The sequence below is a fragment of the Pygocentrus nattereri genome, chromosome 16, assembly GCF_015220715.1.
Source record: "Pygocentrus nattereri isolate fPygNat1 chromosome 16, fPygNat1.pri, whole genome shotgun sequence".
Taxonomy (NCBI): Eukaryota; Metazoa; Chordata; class Actinopteri; order Characiformes; family Serrasalmidae; genus Pygocentrus; species Pygocentrus nattereri.
This window is the reverse complement of record NC_051226.1, coordinates 14,604,708-14,628,802: the sequence shown is the minus strand read 5'-3', so window position 1 is coordinate 14,628,802 and position 24,095 is coordinate 14,604,708. Positions and strand designations below refer to the sequence as shown.

General features: G+C 38.3%; 1 protein-coding gene across 1 annotated transcript; it reads left to right on the top strand.

The window, feature by feature from the left end:
* Positions 1–320: 320 nt before the first annotated feature.
* c6 (complement component 6) lies at positions 321–23,580 on the top strand. The gene is made up of 24 exons (XM_037546090.1): positions 321–830; positions 1,365–1,531; positions 1,712–1,842; positions 3,510–3,654; positions 5,273–5,343; positions 5,463–5,553; positions 7,526–7,540; positions 9,853–10,029; positions 11,704–11,860; positions 11,986–12,130; positions 13,417–13,564; positions 14,476–14,614; positions 14,776–14,970; positions 15,710–15,950; positions 16,034–16,156; positions 16,531–16,697; positions 18,009–18,234; positions 18,334–18,502; positions 19,867–19,984; positions 20,177–20,309; positions 21,323–21,517; positions 22,069–22,156; positions 22,326–22,567; positions 23,242–23,580. The coding sequence occupies exons 1-24, from the start codon at positions 690–692 to the stop codon at positions 23,421–23,423; spliced, it is 3,606 nt and encodes a 1,201-aa protein (XP_037401987.1). The 5' UTR covers positions 321–689; the 3' UTR covers positions 23,424–23,580.
* The last annotated feature ends 515 nt before the right edge of the window (positions 23,581–24,095 follow it).

The window sequence follows — 24,095 nt, the reverse complement described above, 5'->3', positions numbered from 1 at the left end:
GTCACCAATGCATAGATGCTACTGAACATATAAACGGAGGAGCTAAATGACTCAGATTTTCCTCACATATATTCTTAGAAGTAAAGTATTATGACCTGGACCTGCTGAGGAAAGTACATCAACATTTTAAGTAGCACTAGTTATTAGCCCAACTTTGCCCAACAATTTCAAAGCTTTGTAGCTTAGCAGCGTATTCAATAGCCAAGATGCACCTGTTCCTGAATAGTCTGTTCTGTGTCAGAAGCACACAGTCCGTTCAGTGGCGGACTGTGTTAGAATTAAAATGTGCTGTGGCAGAGCAGCACTGGAGTGAGCAGAGTGGAGGGGTGAGGAGGCAGGCGGAGGGCAGGCGCTTCCTCTGCTCAGCTCTGCTGTGGGAGTGTAGCTGCAGCCTGACGGGGCGCACAGCGCTTCTCCTCGGCCTTCCAGCAGCGGGGGCTGAAGGTGACTCGTCGAGCCGGAGAGGAGAGATGCAGACGGCTCGAGCGCGTCTGGCCCGCTCCCTCACGCGCTGCTGAAACGTCGAGGGTGCTCAGAGCGAGAGAGAGAGAGACGGAGATAAGTAGAGAGAGTGAGAGTGAGAGAGTGAGAGAAAGGAGGAAGCCGCGGTCGTCGCCCTCGAGACGCTGTGCGCGCAGCGCGTCTTTTTTCCCCCTCTCCGCAGCGCTTTGGCTCGTGCACGCGCATGCATGTGTTCTGCACCGAACGGGCGAAAGAAGCGCCCGCGCTCCGCAGGCAGCATCTTCCAGCTGGGCAGGGCCGCGCAGGAGCGCCGCGAGAGCACGGAGAGCACGCGCAGAGCCCAGCGCGCCCTGGACGACTGCAGGATGGTGGGTACAGCGAGCAGGTGGCCTCCGCTCTCACGCACGCACACACACAGCGCGGCTGAGGCAGCTTTACGGTAGCGGCCGTGTTTAATGTTCCTCTGCGCCTACGGACCGGCCCTGTTTAGTCTACACAGCGTTCACCCACGACTGTAATGACTGCTGGTAGACTGCATAATGTCTGACAGACCGTTGTTTTGCTCTGACGGATAGGATAGAATACGTAACGCAGCGCTCTGTGGGCTGCAGTCTCGACAGACCGAAGGCTGAAGTGTTTATTAGCGAGGTGGTGTTTTGAAGAGAGTGCTCTCTGTTGCAGCAGATACTTTCTTGTTATAGCTCTATGTATAGCCTGCTTCATGACCCGTGTTCCAGTATGACTTACACACACACACACATATAATAACACATATACATTATGTGTCTATGCGTCACCTCCATCTCCCACGTGCAGCTTTGTGCTTACTGTCGCAGCTACACGATGGTGTCAGCGCATTACTAGACTCACTGAGGGCATCTTTGTTTGTGTCAATTTTTTAGACGGTGCAGGAGTTCAACACTCTGGTGGCGCTGCACCGTGAGCAGGTCATCTCCATCGGAGAGATCACAGTGGACTGTCCTTCTCTGCGCGCGCAGATGCACCAGACTCGCACCAAAGGCTGCGCGGTGGCTCAGACCGCCTACCAGAGCCTCACCGTCATCTCCGGGTGAGAGTCCCTCAGGACTCAACGTGAGAATAAACTGTAGGGCTACGTGGTAAAAGCGCTGCGTGACTGAGTCTCTGTTTACGCTTTCAGGCTGCTGTGACCGTCACACAACGCCACCCTTCGGTGCGAGAACCGCTTCTGAGTGCACTGACTTTGTCCTGTGTGTTTGTGCGCTCCTAGGCCCGAGGACGGGGAAATCCACCCAGAAATATGCAGGCTTTTTATCCAGCTGCAGTGCTGTCTGGAGATGTACATCACGGAGATGCTGAAGTCGATGTGTTTGCTGGGTGTGCTGCAGCTCCACAGGAAAGGTGAAGTACCGCGCGCGTCCAGCAGGGGGCAGCAGGGGCCCGTGTCTGTGGAGCTGTTGAGCTCAGTTCCACTCATGCTAGAGTGTTAACACCTTACAAAGACAGTAAAGTAGAAGGAAACGCCGCGTGTGTGCAGGAAACAGAGCCCCCGAACATTTAGTCTTTCTTGGATTAAGTTCTCTTTGAAAATGTGTTCAGCTGAGGTTGAAGGCAAACTTTCAGTGGTTTCACTTGCAGTGTTTTAAGCTCTTAAAGGTTACGGGCTTGTGTGTGGAGCCACACTTCAGTTTCTCACTCTCATAACTAGCCTACATGGATATAGGAACATATATTTTGTAAAGAGCAACTGCCATTTACACTGTGTGAAAGTAGAATGAATGGAAATATGAGGTTTTATTCCAACAGCAATGATGTGTTATATAAATAGTTCTTATATAAACTGTTGTACTTATCATATTATATAAGATATATGATTACACTGCAGTAGTAAAGGATAAATATATGGTAACATTTTACTTGATCTCCTACATATCATTTACATAATAATGCCAACAATATGCCAAAGCAGATATAATATGTGGTAATGACTGATTTTATTCCATAATATAACACTGTCATGTTATTACCAGGAATTATCATGGAAGATGTTCAATGTCCTGACAGCATCTTAAATGAGTAATAGGGTTGAGTTTTTGTAGCATAAAATGAACAAACATGCAAAACAATGACATTAATTAAAATGTATTTTTTTAAATTAATGATTTACTTTCAATTTTTAATTTAAGTTATGTGGCTGTATTTTTAAAATGATGCTGTCATCCAGAAAAGGAATTAGAGAACTTTTTTTTCTTCTTTCATGATGTTAACTGGATTCCCACATTAGTGCAAAAAGCATTTTTATGATTAGATTTCAGGGTAAAGTGTAGTGATGGTGGGCTGGGACAGTCAATAATGCTGTTTTTTAAGTGCTGTGTACAGGTTCACTAATATCTTGCATTATTTATCTGAAACATGCAAATAGGCTATCTATGCTAATGTTGTTTTCCTCTACTTTATACAAACACATTTGTAGACATAATATCAGTGGAACACAAATGGCACCCCAATCACAAAAATATTCATTATTCATGGTACTATGGTATAACTAGTAGTAAATAATACATATTATTTAAGATAGGATAACACATAGCTGAAATCAATTAATTACTTGCAATTACTGAATAATGACTTTTAGGATTAATAACTGAATAATAAGCCAAAGATTCAAAGGGTTTAGAAAAAAACATCAAAACAAAATGAGGATGAAACTATACAAGGCAGCGCACTAGTTTACACAGTCAAATCTAATTCAACTGACTGGATTTAGTGTTTCCTGAACAGAACCCAAAATATCATCCATCCATCCATCCATCCATCCATTTTCTAAGCCGCTTCTCCGTCACGGTCACGGGGGGTGCTGGAGCCTATCCCAGCAGTCATTGGGCGGAAGGCAGGATACACCCTGGACAGGTCGCCAGTACCCAAAATATCAGAAGATCTTTAATAACATACATAACTCAGTAAAACGTTTTTATAATGTAAAACACATGAACGTCATTTCCCGCTGCAGAAAATGTGACACATATTGCAAAACATTAAAGAACGTGCTGTGTCTTTACCTTCTGCAGGAAATGAGCCCTGCCCTGAGCCAAATGTAGACTGCAGGGTGGATGAAAGCTCTGATGTCCCAATCCTGGAGGACAGATCATCATCACCTGTTGACTTCCCCCAGGAGTCCTGGCTCGTGTGCACAGACATTGAGAACATAGAGAGGTATGAACAGCCTGTAAGCATTTCAAAACTGATTCTGATCACTAGTGGAATCCAAGACCACTGCCTGACCCAGATGTGTCAAACCAAGGCCTTGTCCAAATGAGCATGGGTATTTTTTTAAACTGCATTTTATGTCCCTGAAAACCAACCTTTGGCAAAATTCTTTCAAGGGTGAAGATACTCAGAAATTTAACTCTATTTTTAGTGTTGTGTAAACAGGAAAAACAGAGTTTTGGCTTGTGAGCTCAAGAGTGTGGGCCATTATCTCCTTTGTTTACATGGGGTGATTGTGTGCAGTGCTGGACATTGCTAACAGGACTTGTTACATGTTTATGCATAAATGTACACTTTTACACCATATTGAAGAACAGAGGCGTCACAATGTGAATGGAGGTCACTGCTTTATGCAGCACTCCCATGACACAGACCCCACCAGCAGTGTTGCCAGTTTTGAGACCCAGTTGAGACCCCTAGTTGTTGGGACAGCTTTGAAAACTAAGTGGCTTTTGTAGAAGAATGGAGAGAACATTTTTATTAGTCTAAGGCATTGCTGATGTAGTTGAACGAGCTGCTGCATGCTTACTTTGATAGCGGGTTTTTGCATGTGCATGTGGATTGATTTTTTTTTAAAAACAGTGCTTATGTGCTTTGTTTTTTAAAACAAAGGAGGAAAACCCCACACAACTATTTCCACTCATCAGGTAATTAGCAATGCCTTCACAAGTTGAGTGTTAAAAGGGGGAAAATGCTAATCTCTTGCACGTGTATGGGTACTTGAGTACTCAATTAACCATTCAAGGTCTCAGTATTTTAAATACTGACATCACTAAGTGGATTTTGGCTTCATTGTTTCACAGGAAGGAGTAAATATACAGACCAACAATTATATTTTTTATCAAAACTAAAATGTGAAAGTTTGCCCATATTTGCATGTAAGTACTTTATTTTACCCTTTACTACTTCAAAACAGGAGTCCCCAGGAGTTCAAGACATGTTGGAGAAGACAAAGATAGAACACTAAATAGGCTAGGCCGATCATAGGTCCAGCAACAGTATTGTTAGGTATATTTCTCTGACAAACTAACATCGGCACATTGTCCACCAATGAGGAAAAACTACCCCTCCATCAGCATACAATGCTGTACTGGTCAGATGTAGTTTCCTTTATCAATTCTTATGAATATTAGAACATCAAAATTAGTCAGAATTCACAACTGTAATGGAAATGCTGTCATGCTCCATTCCTAAAAACAGAAGCGTGAAAAAGGGCTCTTTAGAGTCAAATGAGAACCATTTTTGGTGCCCTAAAAAAGTTTATTGGGTGGTACTTTTAAAGCAGAGATCCAAGAATCAATTAGTGACCTTTACTTTTTAAGAATGCAGCTCCATGCACTGTTAGTATTGTTAGCTTCTCTCTTTAATTGAATTAATATGCCTTAACAAGAGGCATATTAGATGTCATGAACCTGGCTTGGAACACAGTAACACTCACATTTAGCAGGGTGAAGATTCTCCACAAGGGGGTGTTATTGCCACTCAAGTAGGTTTTGATGCTTCATAAGAATGGTGCTTCACAGTAATGACACTGTGTGTCATTTTTTTTCCCCTTGGCTTCTAGTGACATGCGAGAGATGCGAAATCTCCTAAGCAAACTCAGGGAGACCATGCCTTTGCCATTGAAGAATCAAGGTTTGTCATATTCACTGATATGTGTGTTTCTTCACAGCTATATTGATGTACCTATTTACAATGGTAGTTTAACTTTATATGGTCTGTTCCAGTCATATGGCTCTTTTCTTTGTGTGTAGATGACAGCAGTCTGCTGAATCTGACTCCGTACCCGCTGGTGAGGCAGAGGAAGAGACGTTTCTCTGGGCTTTGCTGCCTCGTGTCAGGCTGAACCAGCTACAGTCTTTGCTTCTCTCCACTTGTCTCTCATTCACTGTAAATGTGGAACGGCAGTTGAGTAAATCTAACTCCGTCACGGCCATTTTTACAGACATCATTCATCGCTAGTGAGTACAAACACCACCCTAACTATCTATCTGCAGAGCCAGAGGAGAGATGGAAATGTTCTCCAAAGTTGTCTTTGGCTTCTGTCAAATATACAAAAGCATTTTCTTTTCTTGATTGTCATTTTTTTGTCATTTGCTGTGGTAACCATATGATTGTATGTAGAGAAAAAAGATTGAACAAGATATACATAATATATCCACAGTATATACAATATACGCAAGATATACACAATTTCCTTTCTAATCTGTATTTGGCTGATGCTTTTTAAGGGGGCAGAGGTTGAAAAGTTAGTTCTCAGCGAATGTGAGCACATACAGGATGGTATTTAGTATAGATTCCATTATTCTCTTTAGTTTGGTCACTGTGCAATGCTTATTATTTAGTCTTCCATAAAAGGTAAAGAACATTTGGGAAAACTATATTATTCATTATAGGGCACAAGACTGCTCTGCACTAAAGCCATTACTTCTTCATTCTTTACATGAAGACAGTCAAAAATAGATTAATGTACATACTACAGTTCTATGTAATCAAAAGCTCATGTTTAGGATGATTAACTGTGTCTTGTTCTCTGGGTGTTTTGCTCATTCATTTTTTCAGCTCGATGTGATCCCTGTGTGTATTTTTATGCAGTATTATTTTAAAATGTTTGGTTCTGTTTTATTTATTTATTTATTTATTCATTTGTTTATGAGAGTTTGCAGCATGGGTATTGCTTCTGGTGTCCAGTATCTTAGGTATGCATAGAGTCAAAACACATAATGTAAAGGCCATTTTATAATAACAATAAACTTTTTTAAATTACATGTTATCACCTTTTTTAAGTGTCAGCATGAATGTAAATTCCCTGAATGCATGATGTACTCTGAGTGCACATCCAAGTTTTAGCAATTGTGCTTTCCAATCATAACATTCCTTGACAGATGTCATAAATTAAATGGTAGTCTGTTGCAGCGTTTCCCAACCCTGATCCTGGATGACCCCGGCACATTTTAATGCATTCCCTGCTTTACATGGCACCTATCCCACATTTTCTTGTATTTTATTAATATTTATGTGCACCAAAAACAGTCATCATTCATTTTGATATGACCATTTTTCATTTTTGTCTTCTTTATCCCTGATAGGCTCTTTCTTTTCTGTTTCATTCAAAAAGCAAACCAGGTTGAAACACTCCCTGTAACTTGTAAAGTGTGAATGGGTGGGCCTAAATGCTGTAGGCTGAATTAGTGGAAATCACAGAAACAATGAATATGAAATGGATTGTTTTTGCAGCTTAGTTTTCATATATGTACATTATGAACTGGGGAGCAATGTTGACATCTTACAGCAGACTCTTTATTTTAAAAAAGGGAGAAATCTTTTGTTTTCTATGATGTGAACCAGTATCTTTTAGTACAGTAGTTTTGTGATAATGGTTTGGTCTAAAATGTATTTTAAACAATTTATTTTAAACCAATCATGGTGGCAGGATACAAGAAGGGTGTTCTAAGGCAAAGTAGTCCTCAAAGGAATCTTATTTTTTCAGATTGACCTCTATTTTGCCATAACCAACATTGCAAATAAAAACTCAGAAGAAACATGTAGATTCACTGGTGTTCCTTTAGTAAATGAAGTGCCTATAATTATGTTGTAGACATCGGGACCCCTGGTTCCTGTCACCACCACTGTAAAGACATCTTAGTCAGTAAGATTCTCTACAAGTGAACCATTTCACATAAAACCAATCTGAATAACGTTGTTTACATCTCAACCACTGAATTATGAAATGTTGAAAAATCGAGATGAATTCTCAGACTTGTTTTGAAACAAAACAAGATGCTTTACATGATGCTAAACCTTTGTGCAATTCCAGTGCTGTCATCTCAAGGTAAGCCACAGCATTACATTAATTTCTACATAGATTTTTTCCCTCTTCACGGTTAACTGGATAGAATATCATGATATACAAATATCAAATTTTGTCAGAATCATCCCTAATTTTCTACAAAAACCTGTTTTGTTTTAAATATGACTTTAAACGTTCTCTTTAGAACACGAATGTAGCTTACAGTGTCTTTTTTTATTTTGAATCAAACTCCTCAGATCTCTGCTAACTCCCTTCACTGTGTTTGTTATCAGCAGGAGATTTAAATGCAATGTTATTAACAGTCACTATTCATATTTTCAGGCACCATTCAAAATGTATCCTCTTACTTGCACTGAAGTATGACTTCAGTCTGCTTAGGCAAGTACTGCGATTTGATCATTTTCATAATGTCAAACTTCAGTACTTTGAAAATAACCCCCATTAAAAACAATACATGCAGTCTTTGAACAGGCATAAGAATGTTGGGAATGTCGACTCCTACCAGAGTAAAAATTTGCAGGGAACACTTTATCAGGGTCTGTGCTCCCCCTTCATTACTCTTTTCCCAAACCGAGGGTCAAATGTCAGATATCACCCAGAAAAGAGCCTTCAGGAGGGTTTCCAGCTGTTGGATTTACTGGAAACTGGGGGCCGTCTTGATGGATGGAGGGACACGAGATACAAGGGAGTTAAATAAGAGGGAGACTGTGACTGAGCTGGTGTGAAATTAGTCTTTAACTCTAGCCTGCTTCTGGTTATTGTTTAAGTACAGAAGTGATTCTCTCACAAAGAATATATACAGGGCCATTTAGAAGAGGTTTCTTTATTGGGAGACATTAAAAAGAACTGTGGAAAAGTTTGTATCAACATTGCTCATTTATCAATGTAGAAGAATAGAAAGCCTGTTTTACATAGTGGACATACAAACCTCTGGAGTTGCTGAGCCCAGAATTGAGAGGAGTTGTGTTGCGATCGGCACTGTATGGTGAGTAAATCATTATGTATGATCACTTTTATTTAGTTTATGATGCTGTCTTGGATTCATAACAATAGTAGATCACTTTCTGGTGCTATATAGAACCATTCAAAAGTGTATTTTATCATAGAAAATATCCATTTGACCATGCAAAGAGCCATTTAGCACTCACATGGTTCTTTCAATGTTTATGGTTCTATATGGAATAATAAATAGACACTACTCAACTTATAAAACCCTGACAGCAGTTAATTCAGCACCAATGACTAGACATTTTAGAAAATATCGGTCAACTTTCATGTTTTATTGATTTTCTAAGTGAAAATCAGTTTACTTCTTCTACAGAGAACACACTTCTACACATTTTCATGCTTATTTTCTGTTTATTTCCTGAACTGAACACATTGGAAACAATAAAACAGAAAAAGTAGCCAGTGCAAAAGTTATGAAACATTTTACATTTGATGTATATGTTGTTGTTTTTTCCCCAAAAATGTTACATTCAGCAAATACATTGAAGTTATGCACTAAAATTTGCAGACAAATGCTATTTACGCTTGTTCCCTGGAGAAGATGTGAGATGATTCACATAGAAAATCCGCAATACATGGAACTTCACAGGAGATATTTATACTTTTGCATTTGACTGTATGCAATCAGAACTGTGGACAAGAACAGAGTAGACCAAGGAAAACAAGTGCAATTATGAACAGGAAAATGACTAGAGTTGTGAAACACGACTAGGTAATTTTGCTGTACCACCACTGGATGCAAATGTCTATGATGCAGGATATACATGTATGCAACAAACAAACAAACAAATAAATAAAAGTACTTAATGTTAGGTGGCATAATATGAGAGATATGAAAGTATGAGGAAGAGTGATGTGGAAGATTATGTAAAGGTGTGTGCGTCTGTGTGTGTGTGTGTGTGTAGGAGAGTCAGCTGTACCCCTGACACCAGACAGAAATTTAAATACATATGAAAATCTATTTTCTTTAATCATGTATCTAGCTGAAACAGAAGTTGTGTATACATTTATCTAGAGGGTGTTTGAAACACAATGTCAGTATAAAAAAATGGTAAATATATTTTGTGAGCTGTTAAAGAGGTGCTGGGGTCTCAGGGATGCCAAACAGAACATAAGCATTAATTAGTTAAGATAATCTGTCCCAGAGAAACACCTCAGCTGTCTTGGAAGAAGAAGGACCAAAATTGTAGGACAGAAATATTTTTCCTGTCATGTTAATCCTACTTACTTGAGAAAAGAACAAAAAGAGCTATTGTGAGTGATTACACTGCAGAAAGAACTCAGTGGTTAGAATAAAAGTGGAAACATGCTTTTCTCTTCCTTAGAGTGTTTTGCCCCAACGCGAACTGCCTTCCTATGGATCACGCTGGCTTCCTTCTCATCTTACTCTTCATCTTGGCCTCAGTAACAGCCTCTTCAGGCTGCTTCTGTGATCACTACCCATGGAGCTCATGGTCCTACTGCACCAAAACCTGTGGGGAGGGGACGCAAGAACGTACAAGGTACATTGTACACAACAACGTACAATGCTTGTGATTAGTTGTCATGTTGATCACTTGGCAGACTGCCTTTGTGTTTATTCTCATTAAGTAAAACACTATTTGTAAAGTAAAGGAGACCTGGGAGGTTTGTAACATGGGGTAGCCTGTACCACCCCTAGTTTCACCAGTCAGAAATCAGCGAGTCAAAGCTTCCCCTTGACAGACATCACAGCTTGTAAATGCTTTTTGTAGCTGGCTAGGAGTCTTTCTAATCTTGTATTAGGAATTTTCACCCACTCTTTCTTCCAAAACACATCTAAATCTGCAATAATCTTAGGTCTTACATGTACAGGATAGATCTACCCACAGATTGATGTTCATGGGTCTGTAAGTGTCATTTCAGCTTACATTTCTTGAAGTAGTTCATCATGGATTTCGAGGTGTGTTTTGGATTATTGTCCTGTTTTAGAAGCCTGCCTGTTTTCAACTTCAGTTTCTTGACTGACTGACACATTTGCTTTCAGAATTTTCTGATATTTCATGGAATCTATTCTTCCTCCATCTCTGCCCCCAAAGCATAATGAATCTACCCCATGCTTAACAGCTGGAAAGGTGTTCTTTTCATCAAATGCTGTTTCTTTTTTCTCCAAACATGGCTTTGCTGACTGTGGCCAAAGAACTGCATTTTTACTTCATCAGTCCATACTTTCAACATTTATTTCCAAAAAGCCTCTGCCTTATCTAGATGTTATTTTACATACTTCAGATGTTGACTTTTTTATGAGGTTACAAGGTAAGGTGTCCTTCTGAAGACTTTTCTATGCAGATTATATTTAGCAAGCAGTGCTGCACAGTAGATTGGTGCATCACCACTCAGGTGTCAGCTAAACCTTTCAGGAGGTCCTTTGCCGTCTTATGGTGGCTTTGCTTTGTCTTTCTGGACAGCATTTGAACAGCTCTATCTAAGAGTTTTCTTGGTTTTTCAAATCTCTCCCTGACTTTCATAGTTCCCCTAAAATGCCACTTCCTAATGACATTTTGGGCAGCAGTAATTGCAAACTGGAAGCGCCTTTATTTCTTTTCATAGCCTCCCTCTACTTTATAGGCATCAGTTAGCTTCATTTTCAGATCCTCAGCCAGCTGCTTAGCCTGTTGTTGAACGTTAGCAAAAGGTTTCTGAAGAGATCTGAACAACTGTATAGCCTAGCAGTGTCATGACTGAACTGTAACACACAGTGAATTGTAACACAATGTGGGGAGACTGAATTAAGAACAATAGGCTCACCTTGATTTACATCATCTGCGGCTTCCTTCTCTCTGAAACTAAATCACAACATTTTGCATTTAAAATATTTTGGTGTGCATTGAAAATTTCTATATAAGTGTTTTTTTTCTGTTTCAAATTTTAGAAAAAATCTTTTATCAATGTTGCTCATTAAATTCTATTACGCTGCACCTGCTGTTACAACCTACCCCTCCATACTTTTTGTATTTGACACACATTTTCTTGACTGATTAGTAAGCAGTAGATTTCTACATTTTTGTTATTTTTGTTGTTATAACAGACAAATATCTTATATAAAAGTTTAAAGAGGGTAAAGCACAAACAAGAACGAAGTTACTGAGGCTTAGACAATAGGTCCTACCACCACCCCCCACTCTCCCCTCCAGACATTTCTTTTGAATATTTTGCAGAAGTGTACGGTATGATGACCACTGGATCAAGAACAATTGTGCCCGTCTGTGTCAGACACATGAAAGCAGGACGTGTGCTGTAGAGGCGTGTCCCATACACTGCCAATTAACTGACTTTGGACCGTGGTCAGAGTGCTCACCTTGTGCCAAAAAGATGGTGAGTAATATCGACTGTCCATACATTCTCTCCATCTCTCTCTCTCTCTCTCTCTCTCTCTCTCTCTCTCTCTCTCTCAATATAAATAAATTAAGCTCATTTTTCTATTTTTACCTCTGCAACAGTTCAGGATCAGGTCTGTCCTCAGGCCAGCTCAGTTTGGTGGACAGGACTGTAGTGAATCGCTGATGGAGGAAAGACCCTGTCATACAGCTAAGAAATGCCAAATTGAGCCAGTCAACTGCAAGGACAAGTTCACCTGTGACAGTGGTACCTTTTTCTTTCTTTGTGTATATTATGTATAGCAGTATGTACTCTGTATGTCATTGCTGTTGTAACAAAACCTTATACAAAATGATAACTTTCTTAACATCAGTATATCTATTATTATATATTTTGAGGTTGTTATAAGACTATTATAAGATGATTAAACTCATTGCTAGACATTTTTGTGATTCTATGTGGTGAAATTCTCTTATTCTGTTGGTAGATTTAGTTGCTTGTTTCAAGCCTAATTTCTTAAGTAAGAACAATTTTTTGCATCTTGTCTTGAAATAAGCAAAATCATCTGTCTATAGAATAAACATTTCTTTATATAAAATGACTTGAAACGTGTCTAAAACAATCTAGAAATAAGTTAAATAATCATATAATGCTCACAACAATCTCGTAATAAGAAATATTTTGTAGGTAGTATAGGAAGGAATGGAAACATGGCAAATGTTAACATCAAAGCATATGAGTAAAGTCAAGGGACAACTGCAACTGGTTAGCTAAGAAGCTAGCAGGTTGCTATGAACATTTCAATTAGTAGAAAACTGATAAACTGATGAATGATAAATTATAACAACAAAAATAACAAAAATGTAGAAATCTACTGCTTACTAATCAGTCAAGAAAATGTGTGTCAAATTCCAGGAAAAAAGTGCTAAATTTCGAGCTGGAGACTTGATGCTGTTTCCGGTCAGAGAGCTCAGTGCACACACGCTGCGCATTGGTTTTTATGGTGCTTTATTTTTCATAAGCCTTGCTCCAAGGTGTTTTGTACAACACAAAATTAAAAACAGCAGACGTTGAGAATAAAGTGTTTTAAAATGATGTGATTCAATGATTTTTAAACCTTTTTCTACTCAGTAAGTAAAGTCATCTTTTTTTCTGCTATAAAATATCAGAATATTCAAGGTAATATTAGAATGACGATGATAAAATTCATTGTTTTACTCAAAATATTCAATAGTTAACTTTGCATAATGAATGAGATGCTCATAATACTCAACTTTCCTTTGTTTACATGGCACAATTGCACTGTCCTACTGTGCATGCATTCCACTGGCCTGAATCTGCTGAAGTTAAACTGCAGTCAGACCCTTCTATAGTAGTCTTATTTGCTGAGTATAACACATTGAAAACAAATAAAACATATTTCTTACCAATATGTCCTGTGTAGAGGATGTGTTAATATATGTTCAGTTAGAAAATGAACAAACCATATCATTTGAGCAAAAAGAATGTTTGTGTTCAACATGAGCAGTAGTCCATCTTCTTCTTGTCTACAGGCAGATGTATAAAAGCTGTTCTTGAGTGCAACGGTCAAAATGACTGCTTGGACAACTCTGATGAGAAGAATTGTGGCAAAATCAAGCATGTATGTGCGACAGACAGACAGTTTGCTGGCCTCCCTGGTGCTGATCTGATTGGTAACGGGTAAGAATGCTGCAAACATGTAGGAGCAGTATAAAGAGTTAAAACCAGCTATGCTGATGACACACAGTCATACATTTTCATTCCAGCTGAAAATCAAGACTTGACATTTGTATGTGAGATATTTCTCAGTGGATTACACCAAAGGTTCTACAGCTAAATCAATAAAAATTGGTTCTAAAATTTTGAGAAAGCTGCTTAGTGAGGAACTAGGCAAACCACGCTGGTGCAATCTTAGACTCTGAGCTCTGTTTCATTCTGTATATAAATGCAGTCACTAATGTATCTTTATTGTGTGAGAAATATTGCCAAAGTTCGGCCTTTTCTATCTCAGAGTGACGCAGAGAAACTGGCACATGGATCTGTTATAAGAAGAGTTGATCACTGTAATGTTCTTCTTACTGAGTTTCCTAAGAAAACAATCCATCGTCTACAGATCGTACAAAACGCAGCAGCACAGATAATAACAAAAACAAAGCAGAGAGCTCACATCTTCCTCTCTCGTATCTTCCTTTGAAAGAACTACACTGGCTGCCTGTATCTTTCAGAATCGATTTCAAATATATTTAATTTAATTTTTAAGTAAAATTCAACCTTTTTTATATTTATCTGTTTAATTTGAGTTGTGCAATTGCTACATATGATTTTAAATTCCTATTCTTACCTTTAATTTATTTACATTTTACCGACCAGCAAGTATAATAGAAAAAAACCTAATTCAACTTTAATTTCTTTAATTACTATTACACATTATTACTTGTCTGTGAAGTATTTTATTTTGAGCTGCAAACTGTATGAAAAGTACACAAAAAGTAAAGTTATTATTATTATTATAAATAATAATAATAATATTGTTGTTGTTGTTAACTTACCATGAACATATATGAAGTCTGATGAAGTTTTTTCTACTGCAGATTTGATGCTGTTGCAGAGCAGATGAGGGGGGCTGTTCTAGATAACACCTACATGGGTGAGGAATGCTCTCTAAACCGCAGCAGAGCAAACAGGAAGGTCTACCGTATCCCAGCCAACATTGAGAACTACGAGATCAAAGTGAGGGCTTGTTTTAGCCTAAATCAGTCACTGCTCTCACACAGCTACATAACAGCAGCAGAGACAGAGATGGTTTGACTTTGACTGAAAGTGAAAATCCTTTATTTAGAATAAATGTAATCAGGGTTTTTCACGACTAAAATTTGATTCTGACCCGGCAGGTGGAGCAAATTGAGGATATTAAAGAAAACCCACCAGTGAAAACTGAACAGATCTCTTTGAGCAGTGAAAGCTCAAAATATGAAACGCCTCAGCATTCTGGCAGTCATTTTGGAATCCCCATCTTTTTTCACCTTGTAAGGCACTCTCAGTCATCCAGATCCTATAAGGAGGAGATGAAAGCATTTCAACAAAAGGCAAGAAAGTGTGTTTCTAACAGTTGTGTATATCTTATAGTATTAAGCACTGTGCAAAAATCTTCAGAGAAAATGATATGTAAAGCCATTAAGTGAACACCTATCAGAATAAATACAAACAAACCAGTAAATAATACATTGTGATTTTACATTGTGTGTGAGCCCATTTCTAAGGCTCTATTCAAGCAAGTTCAGACAATTTATAGTTGACGTTCCAGTATCTGCTTCAGCTAGTCAATCCTTCACATTAAATTGTCCTGGAGATGGACTTAACAAAACCATATGCTGGCTGGAGTGCAGAAAGAGGTCAGGAACCAAACCTGTGTTCTTCTAACTGTATTCTTTCAACCCACTTTGTTTGTTATATGTATGTATGCTTAGCGTGTACATATGCTTATTTGTATTTATTTGAAAGTTATATAGTGTTTTTATTGGCAAAAATAAGCTTACTGGTACGATAAATAGTTCTATACAATTTTCATGAGTGCTTAAGAATTTTGCACAATGCTGTGTATTACACTCTTGAAAACAGAGTGGTCTTTGCAGTGATGCTACAGAAAAACCACATACAGTTTCCTAACCTTTTTCTGGGTTCTTTTATTAAAAGACTCTTTAGGGAGCAAAAAGTGGTTCTTCTGTGGCATCACTGCAAAGAACCATTTGACATCTTTATTAATCAGAGTGTCCATTTCTATTGATATATAATTGAACTCTTCCTTTTTCCTTTCCCATCCTGCAGGACTCTAGGAATTTCAGGACACACCAAGTTATAGCCACATCATCTTTCAGGACAAAATCATCTGACCTGTATTTATCAGGTCCGTTTCTAAAGTTCCTCAACAGTCTTCCTCTGGAATACAACTATGCCCTCTATAGGCAGATCTTTCAGCTGTTCGGGACACATTATTTTGTCTCGGGTACACTGGGAGGGCAGTATGACCTGCTTTTTCAATATAGCCATGAAGAGCTGAAATCTAAGGGTACGTAAAAGATTTGCCTGTAGTTTAGCTGTTATACCGGTCAGTGACATTACTACTTCACTTACTGTGAATATCATTTTCAGGTATGACAGAGGAGCAGGTTAAAAATTGCGTTGGACGACAATTTTCCATCTTCATATTCATTTATTCCACGTCATCACATAGCACAAGATGTGGTACCAACAAGGTGACCACTACATATGAAGGTAATTCGGTCATCTAATTATAGTCAGATGATTAATGACAAAGTGTCTGTAAATGTTCTATACCTCATCATTTAATAATGCGACCACATTAGTAATTCAACCTTTGCAGTATATCTTCTCACATCTAATCATTATACAGGAACTACATGTTTTCTGTACACTTTTTGAAAATGCCAGGTGCCTTTTACCTTTTGAGAACATTTCGTTAATAAACAAATAGAAATGTTTTAAAATGACTAATTTCATTAAGAAGTTTTATCAAGGACATTTGTTTACCTTCAAGTATAAAAACACTGCTGGAAGTATGAGGTTTTCTTATGACAGTGATGTTGTGCATTAGTATGCTTATTGTCTTTTCTCTGGATCTTCTCCAGGATCCTTCCTCCAGACCTCAGAGAAGTCCCTCTCTATAGTAAAGGGAGGAAGATCGGAGTACGCTGGAGCTCTGGCCTGGGAACGGAATGGCGCCCCGCCAGACAGCACTACGTACCTAGACTGGATAAAATCTACTATAGACAATCCCACAATCATAGATTATGAGGTCAGAAGTGTTCAGATCTGTCCGATTAGCCTTTATAGACCAATCTTATAATGAGCAGTGATGAAAATGGACCTGGACAGGCAAGTTTCTTATGCTTACATGTAGCTGAACACTAAACTTAAAAGGAATGTTTCAGAATGAGGCACAATGCCTGGCAGTCGGTCAGAACAGATCATTTTAAACAGGTTCCCAAACCTAGTCCTGGGTTACCACACATTTTTGTGTCTGCCCTGCCCTCAGCACGCCCACTTTAAGTCATGAAGGGGCTTGTTAATGAGCTGTTTGCTAGGATCAGGTGTGTTGGGAGCAAGGGAACCACTGAAATATGCAGGGCTACTCCAGGAGCCTAACACTGGCCTAGTTGTTAGTTTCCAAAAATATATAAATATACCAAAACAAAGCACCAATTTTACACATTTCATCAAAATCAGAGGTTTCATATATAAATGGACAGGGCATGTATTTATAGAATATGCATAAACTAACTATCTAACTTACCTAAGCTACTGTTAATGTTAGCTATGTGGTTAGCAAAGTATGGTACATTGTCTAACCAAAACTCAAATACTGAAATTCCACCTGTGTCTACCTCTGGCAAATACAAACTATTTTTTTTGCAGTTAAATATGTGGCTGACTAGTTGTTCGCTAATGTTACCCAATTACAGAATAGAAGTGCAGTTCTACAGTAGCAGTGAACAATGTAAGTAAATGCAAGTCAACAGCAAACTAATCTTGCTGTTCTGATACATTTCCAGATTTTGGTGGTCTTCTCTGGATTCCATCTTTTATACATATATTACACTATACGGTTTAGTTCCCCAATAGCTAATAACTAACAAGTAAAATTTCAAAGGTAATAGCATAGATAGAATTTAAGATGGCCATTCACTCCATATATAGTGCACTATATTGTAAAAATACAGCATTCATAATCAGATGTGGCGCTTATGACCGAATCTCAAATATATGTGGCATTTAATTATTTCCTGATCTATGCAGTGCACAACAAAGGGAGTATCGAGCCATTTGAAATTCAGCCCTAGTGTAACTACTGTAGCACTTTTGTAACTACTTTACAAGTTATATGGGGGTTGTACAGCGGTAGGAGAATATTGAGGCATTTACAGTTTGTGATATAACAAAATTTAATAACTATTATTCAACATCAATTAAACCCACACATGTTTAAATGTTTAAATTATATCTTTAGAGGTACTTTAAAGAATGTCAAATTCTTCAAAGTATCCAAAAAATTGTAAACACGATTTATATCACTTGCTAAAGTTTATTGCTCCACTGTGTCACACAGCTGGCTCCTCTGGTGAATCTAGTACGGGGTTTCCCCTGCGCTGTAACTAAGAGACGGCACATGGAAAGGGCTCTGGCTGAGTATCTAGCGACCTTTGACTCCTGTAAGTGTGCCCCTTGTCCAAACAATGGTCGGCCTGTCCTGGCAGGGACAGAGTGTCTGTGCATCTGCCAGACCGGGACCTACGGGACCAACTGTGAGAAAAGAGCCAAGGACTATACTTCAGGTTCCTTTATGTGCTCATTCTTGGTATTGCTTTACTACATCACAGAAAATCCATGTCCTCATAACACATTGATGTGTGCGGTTTCCTGTCTTCCTTCAGAGGCAGTTGATGGGTACTGGAACTGCTGGAGCTCTTGGAGTGCTTGTGACTCCTCTTTGAAGAGGCATCGTACACGCATCTGCAACAACCCTGCTCCTCAGAGAGGAGGCAAGTTGTGCCAGGGCCCCGAGCGCCAAGAGGAAGAGTGCCCCATCTCTATTTTCCAAGAGTAAGTCATTGCTGTTAGAAGAAAACTTCTTACATAAAAATAGTAACTTCATGAGGTCAGGATGACCTAAAGGCACTTATAAAGTAAGAATAGAGGGGACAAGGTGGGACTCAGTCTGAAGAAAACAAAGGTCATGACAGTAGGAAAGACTACTAACTTTACCATTGAGGTGAAGATATAGAAGTGGTGGACAGCTTCTGTCTGCTTGGATCTGTTATTAACAATAAAAGGTCCAGCAGTCAAGAAATATGACACAGTCTGGCACTCAGCAGGAGGATGATGAATGAGCTTTAAATGATCACCAAATGTAATACTTTCTCTCAACAGAGAGAGATGAGAATTAACCCCTTATTACACACTAAGGCTTGTTATTTAGTAACAACAGGGATTTTAATTAAAAACTGTCTGAGCTATTCTTAGGTTCTAGATATGTGTGATACACTTTGTGCCCAGCAGTAGGCCCTGACTGTTTAAGGGGCTATCCAGGCTATGGCTTTTTCTGTGGTTCTCAGTAAATGTGAAAGCTGAACAATCAAAACACAAGGCAGAAAAAATATAGATGTGTTTGAACTTTGGTGCTGGCAAAGTATTTTGAGAATATTTTGGACAGCAAAGAAAACAATGGATACATGACCAAATCAAGCTTTACCTCTCACTCAAAGCCCAGATAACCAAACTGAAACTTTCTTATTTTGGGCATATTATGAGAAAAGCCAATTCATTGGAAAAGACATTGGTGCTAAAAACAGTTAAAGGTAAAAGAAGAAGAGGATGACTAACAACAAGATAGATAGAAGCAATCAGAGGAATCATGGAGCAGCCATTGAAAAGCCTAAATGCCCAAACAAAAGATCAGATATTCAGGAGAAACACTAGCCATATGTCTGCTGTTGGAATTGACTTGATGGCACAAAGTGTCATTGATGTAAAGCACTGCTCTCACAAAGCATTGACAGATATTTGACTGCCAGTTGCTCCCCCTTGTGTAGAATCTTAATTTAGCTAAACATGAGTGAGTGAATGAGTGAGTTACAAGCCAGGTCCTTGATGTGTTTCACCTCTAAAAATGTTCTTATTCGATTGCTTACTATCCATTTGTTAGATAATGTTCACAGCATGAATAAATCAAAAAATAATCACAAAAATAAGTGGAATTTATAAATTGAGCTACAATAAAAAGATATGTGTAAAGGCAAGCAACAAAAGTTAATGTGGTTTGAGCATTAAATGAGGAAGTCCAGAATATCTTTATAGATGTTGAAGATGGAAATTGTATATTATAATTACAAGTAGCTTAAAAATGGAGTTTGGAGGTTTGCATATGGTGAAGACAAAGTGCTCTTTCTTTTTGTGCTTTTACACAGGCAGAATGTGTGCATTAATGATGACGACTTCACAACGGAGGGTGACAGTGAGAGCAAATTGCCTCCTGGAGTGTCTGGCTGTCCCAAACCAAAGCCTCCTCCCAACAGCTACCTAAGGGTAAGAGGTCACACACACTCTCTTCATTCTGATGGAGCTGATTTTACTGTGCTTGTTATAAAGTTCTGAGGAATACCTTCTAAAGCTCACAAGCATGCTCTCTCTGTGATATCTTCCTTAGTTCCAAACGCCTTTATGTGTCAGTGGATATTTTCCCCAAAGCTTCCATTCTGTGTTTTTCCTACTGTTTAGGTCAACAAAAGACATTATAATTATGGGGATCATGAAGAGTTTATGTGCTTCACTGGTTTCGAGTTGGATGGCTATCAGCTCATCCACTGTCAGAAGGACGGCGCCTGGGAGGAACCTAAGGGGCGCTGCTTGAGTACGTAGCTCAAATCTAGTGGTTGGGGAATGCCAGTGCTCCTGCACAATTTGGTACTTTTCCTGCTCGAACACACCTGATTTATCTAATCAGTTAATTGCCTGGTTTTAGTAAAATTTCAGAAAGGAGAAAACATCAAACTGTAGAAGACTCTGGCCTTCAGGTCCAGAGGTAGTAAATTAAAGTGACTTGACTTGAAGGCACATGTGAGGGGCTTCATTTATTTGATAGTGGCTCTAAAAAATAAATTCCCATTGTGTGATTACTGGGTCTTTAACATGGCTATGGAAAAGAAGTTTAAATATTTCCCAACGTTAACAGACCTTTATTCGGAAGTGAGAGGGGTGTTTCCTGATATTTAACCCCTTTGTTTCATGTGATCAGTCATGATGTCATGAAACTCACAACTGTGATGAAACTTAAAGTGAAGTTTGCAAGGCTGAAAGTGTGAATAGGTATGAAACTTCTGGGGTAATGATGTTATGAAGGCATTGTAGGTGGCTGACACAAAACACAAGACAGAAAGACTAGGATCAAGCCTCAGCAGTCTACATGCAACTAAATATCTACAAGAGATCCTCTATTGATGGCAACACAGTAGACATTTTGGATAGAGAAGACAATCAATTAGCAATTTTGGATTTTTTTTTACAAAACTTGTAAACACTAGCTACCTTTTACATTATAGAAATTACATTAACTTACATTAAAAGTTAAGAACATCTTTCCTTCTCCTGTAAAGTTACTTCTTTGGAGAAGGTTTTGTTTCGAGAGCAACAATACTTTTGTCTTGGCGTACTGCTTAGTATTTGTTAAAATTCTTTTGATCCAAGAAAAAAAAATATTCATGATATGTGCCACTCTAAAAACTATTGAGCACATCCAGGCTTGAGCAACATCAAGGCTTAAAAAGAAATTCAATGACTCCCTATTTAATATCACTCTCTACTATTATACCACCCCATTAATCGAAATGCTCAGGAAAGTGCTGCCATATTATCATTTCTATCCAGAGAGAATGTGTTCCAGACCTACAGTTCCAGAGGACATAATCATAAACCCAGGCAAAGTGGAGTACCAAGTTGGATCCAGCATCAGGGTGAGCTGCTCAGGCAGTGGCACAAGCCCAGTGGGGCCGCGCTTCTACATTTGCACCAGTGCACTGACCTGGGACCCACCCATCCCTCACGATATATACTGCAAAGCTGGTACTTTCACTGTCCAGACACATCCATTCAATATCACTGAAAGACTGCAATATAGTCAAATGCAGAAGTTTGACTACCCCCAGTTAACATGTTACATTACATGTTTTGTTGATTTTTTTTTTAAGTGAAAATAAGTTAACACAGCTGTAAATTTATATATGGCATGTTGTTAAGAATTTCTGTTTAATTGCTGAGTTTAACATATTGGAAAAATTGAAACATAAAATATAAAATATATTTGCTGGAACTTTTGCACAGGCCATGTTTTACTTTTTCCCGGTTTGTTCAATCAGCCAATAACAGTAATTGTGCAGTAAAATATGTAGAGGTGTGCTCTCTGTAGAGGATGTATTAATTTGTTTTCACTTAGAAAATCCACAGAGCATAATTTGACCGGGGGTGCCCAAAACTTTGCTTATACTGTGTAGATATGGTATTTATTTTGTTTTAGTAATACTAATCAATGCTTGTTTATAAGAAAGCATACAAGAAACAAATTGTTATTTTGGTGTAATGACAATATCATATTATATGATTTTTATTTTTAACAGATGTGCCTTTTGTACAAGACAGCAAATGTGGTAAAGGAGAGCGTCACGATGGCTCCAAGTGTGTCTGTATACCTCGAGAGGACTGCAGGTGAGAGCTCATTAATAACATCAAGAGCTCACACCATTCCGTGGTTCACCCAATAGCCCGATGTTAAATGGCTATGAATGCTGTAGGCAGTGTTGTTTCCTGTAGTTCTGTTTATTTGTCAGCAGTCTTTTGGGGATATTGACAAATAATGCATGTGTATCTTCTGTAGGACATACAAGGAGGACTTCTGCGTTTTGGATGCAGTGAAAGGAAGCACCATGATGATGTCCTTCTGTGCCTTTCACGCTGGGCGTTGCCATGGAGATAAGCTGCATTTCATGAACGATGGGCTGTGCAAAAGCGATGTGGCCAGCCTGGACTGGGCCAAATTCAGAGCCAGTGTGTCTGAAAAAAGCTCTGTGCAGGAGCCCTGTGGATCAAACACCTGTTACGAGTGGGAGACCTGCTCAGGTACACCTGTTCTTATGAATTCTGTACTCTTATGAACAGTACTGTACAAAAGTCAGAGACCACCCTTCATTCATTAAATTTCCATTCCAAATGGCCATTAAGTGCATTAAGTTCTCAGAAGATATTTCTGAGAAAATATCGCAGATAATTCACTTGTGTAAAAAAGGGGAAAGTCAAAAGAAAATAAATGAAAAATCTGGTGTTTGCAAAACTGGAGTTCAAAAATGATGAAAATATAAATAATGAAAACAAACATCATACACTTGGTAGACCACCAAAACTGTAACCTCAAACTCTACTTATCTCTTCATCTTTGAGAGGAAGGAGAATATCAAGCTCCACTCTTGCTTCATATCCCAAAACATCCCCAGGTGTTGGAAAATTTTGAAGTTTATGCATTTTAACTTGCTAAAGCAAGTCTCTGACGAAATATTTGGCAAAATAACTTGCAGAGCCTTTGGCAAAGATAACTGCCTGTTACTGTGCATTCAGTTGATTTCATTTAATTTGAAAAACAACTTTTGACTTTTATTCTGACTCTTTAACTTGAAAATTCACAAACTTTATAAAGTTCTTTACTTTGGAGAAATGTTGCAGAGTACTATAGCATATAGCATCACATTCCCACTAGTATGCTCTATGTAATGGTTTCTCTGCTTTTCTTTGCTTCCCAGAATCAACTACATGTGTGTGCAAGTATCCCAGAGACTGTGCAAAGAATGAGGAACACGTTTACTGTCTGAATATTCTGAGACTACAACGCAAACGGGCCATGAATTTGTGCAGCATGGCTGCCATGAAGTGCCAAGGTTATGAGCTTGAGGTTCTTAATAATGATGAATGTAAGAGCTCCTAATTTCATTTACTCTAGTTAGACATATCTGTTTTCTAATCTGAAGGGTGGAGTATTTTCACTAAGTTCATGTATAAGTCACTCTTTCATGGATATCACAATTAAAATTGTATACAATGTAATTTTAAATACTTTGAACTCAATATATGTGTGGAATACATTTGTGGTATGAAATTATTTCTGATGGTGTTGGGAGGTAATTTGCCATAGTTTGGCATAGATTTTTAAGGTTCCCTCAATTTCACTGGCAGCCACTGTTCAAAGCATAATACTAACAGTCATACTTATTATAAATGTTATGTAATTCTAATATAACTATTTTAAAGTATATAATATAATCTAATCTAATCTAATATAATATAATATAATATAATATAATACAAAGAGCCCTTTGTCCAGTTGTTTGGGTGTGATGTATTTGCTCTTCAAAAATACAAAGCAAAATGTTTATTTACAGTTATTGCAGTCATAAACATATACATATATATATATATATATATATATATATATATATATATATATATATATATATATATATATATATATATATATATATATATATATATATATACAATGTAATTTTAAATACTTTGAACTCAATATATGTGTGGAATACATTTGTGGTATGAAATTATTTCTGATGGTGTTGGGAGGTAATTTGCCATAGTTTGGCAT

Excerpts from the sequence above, each read along its gene's own strand:
- c6 (XM_037546090.1), top strand. The coding sequence starts at position 690 with ATGTGTTCTGCACCGAACGGGCGAAAGAAGCGCCCGCGCTCCGCAGGC. Across the intron at positions 14,615-14,775 it reads TTGAGAACTACGAGATCAAA|GTGGAGCAAATTGAGGATAT; the intron begins GTGAGGGCTTGT and ends CTGACCCGGCAG. Across the intron at positions 18,503-19,866 it reads CCCATCTCTATTTTCCAAGA|GCAGAATGTGTGCATTAATG; the intron begins GTAAGTCATTGC and ends GCTTTTACACAG.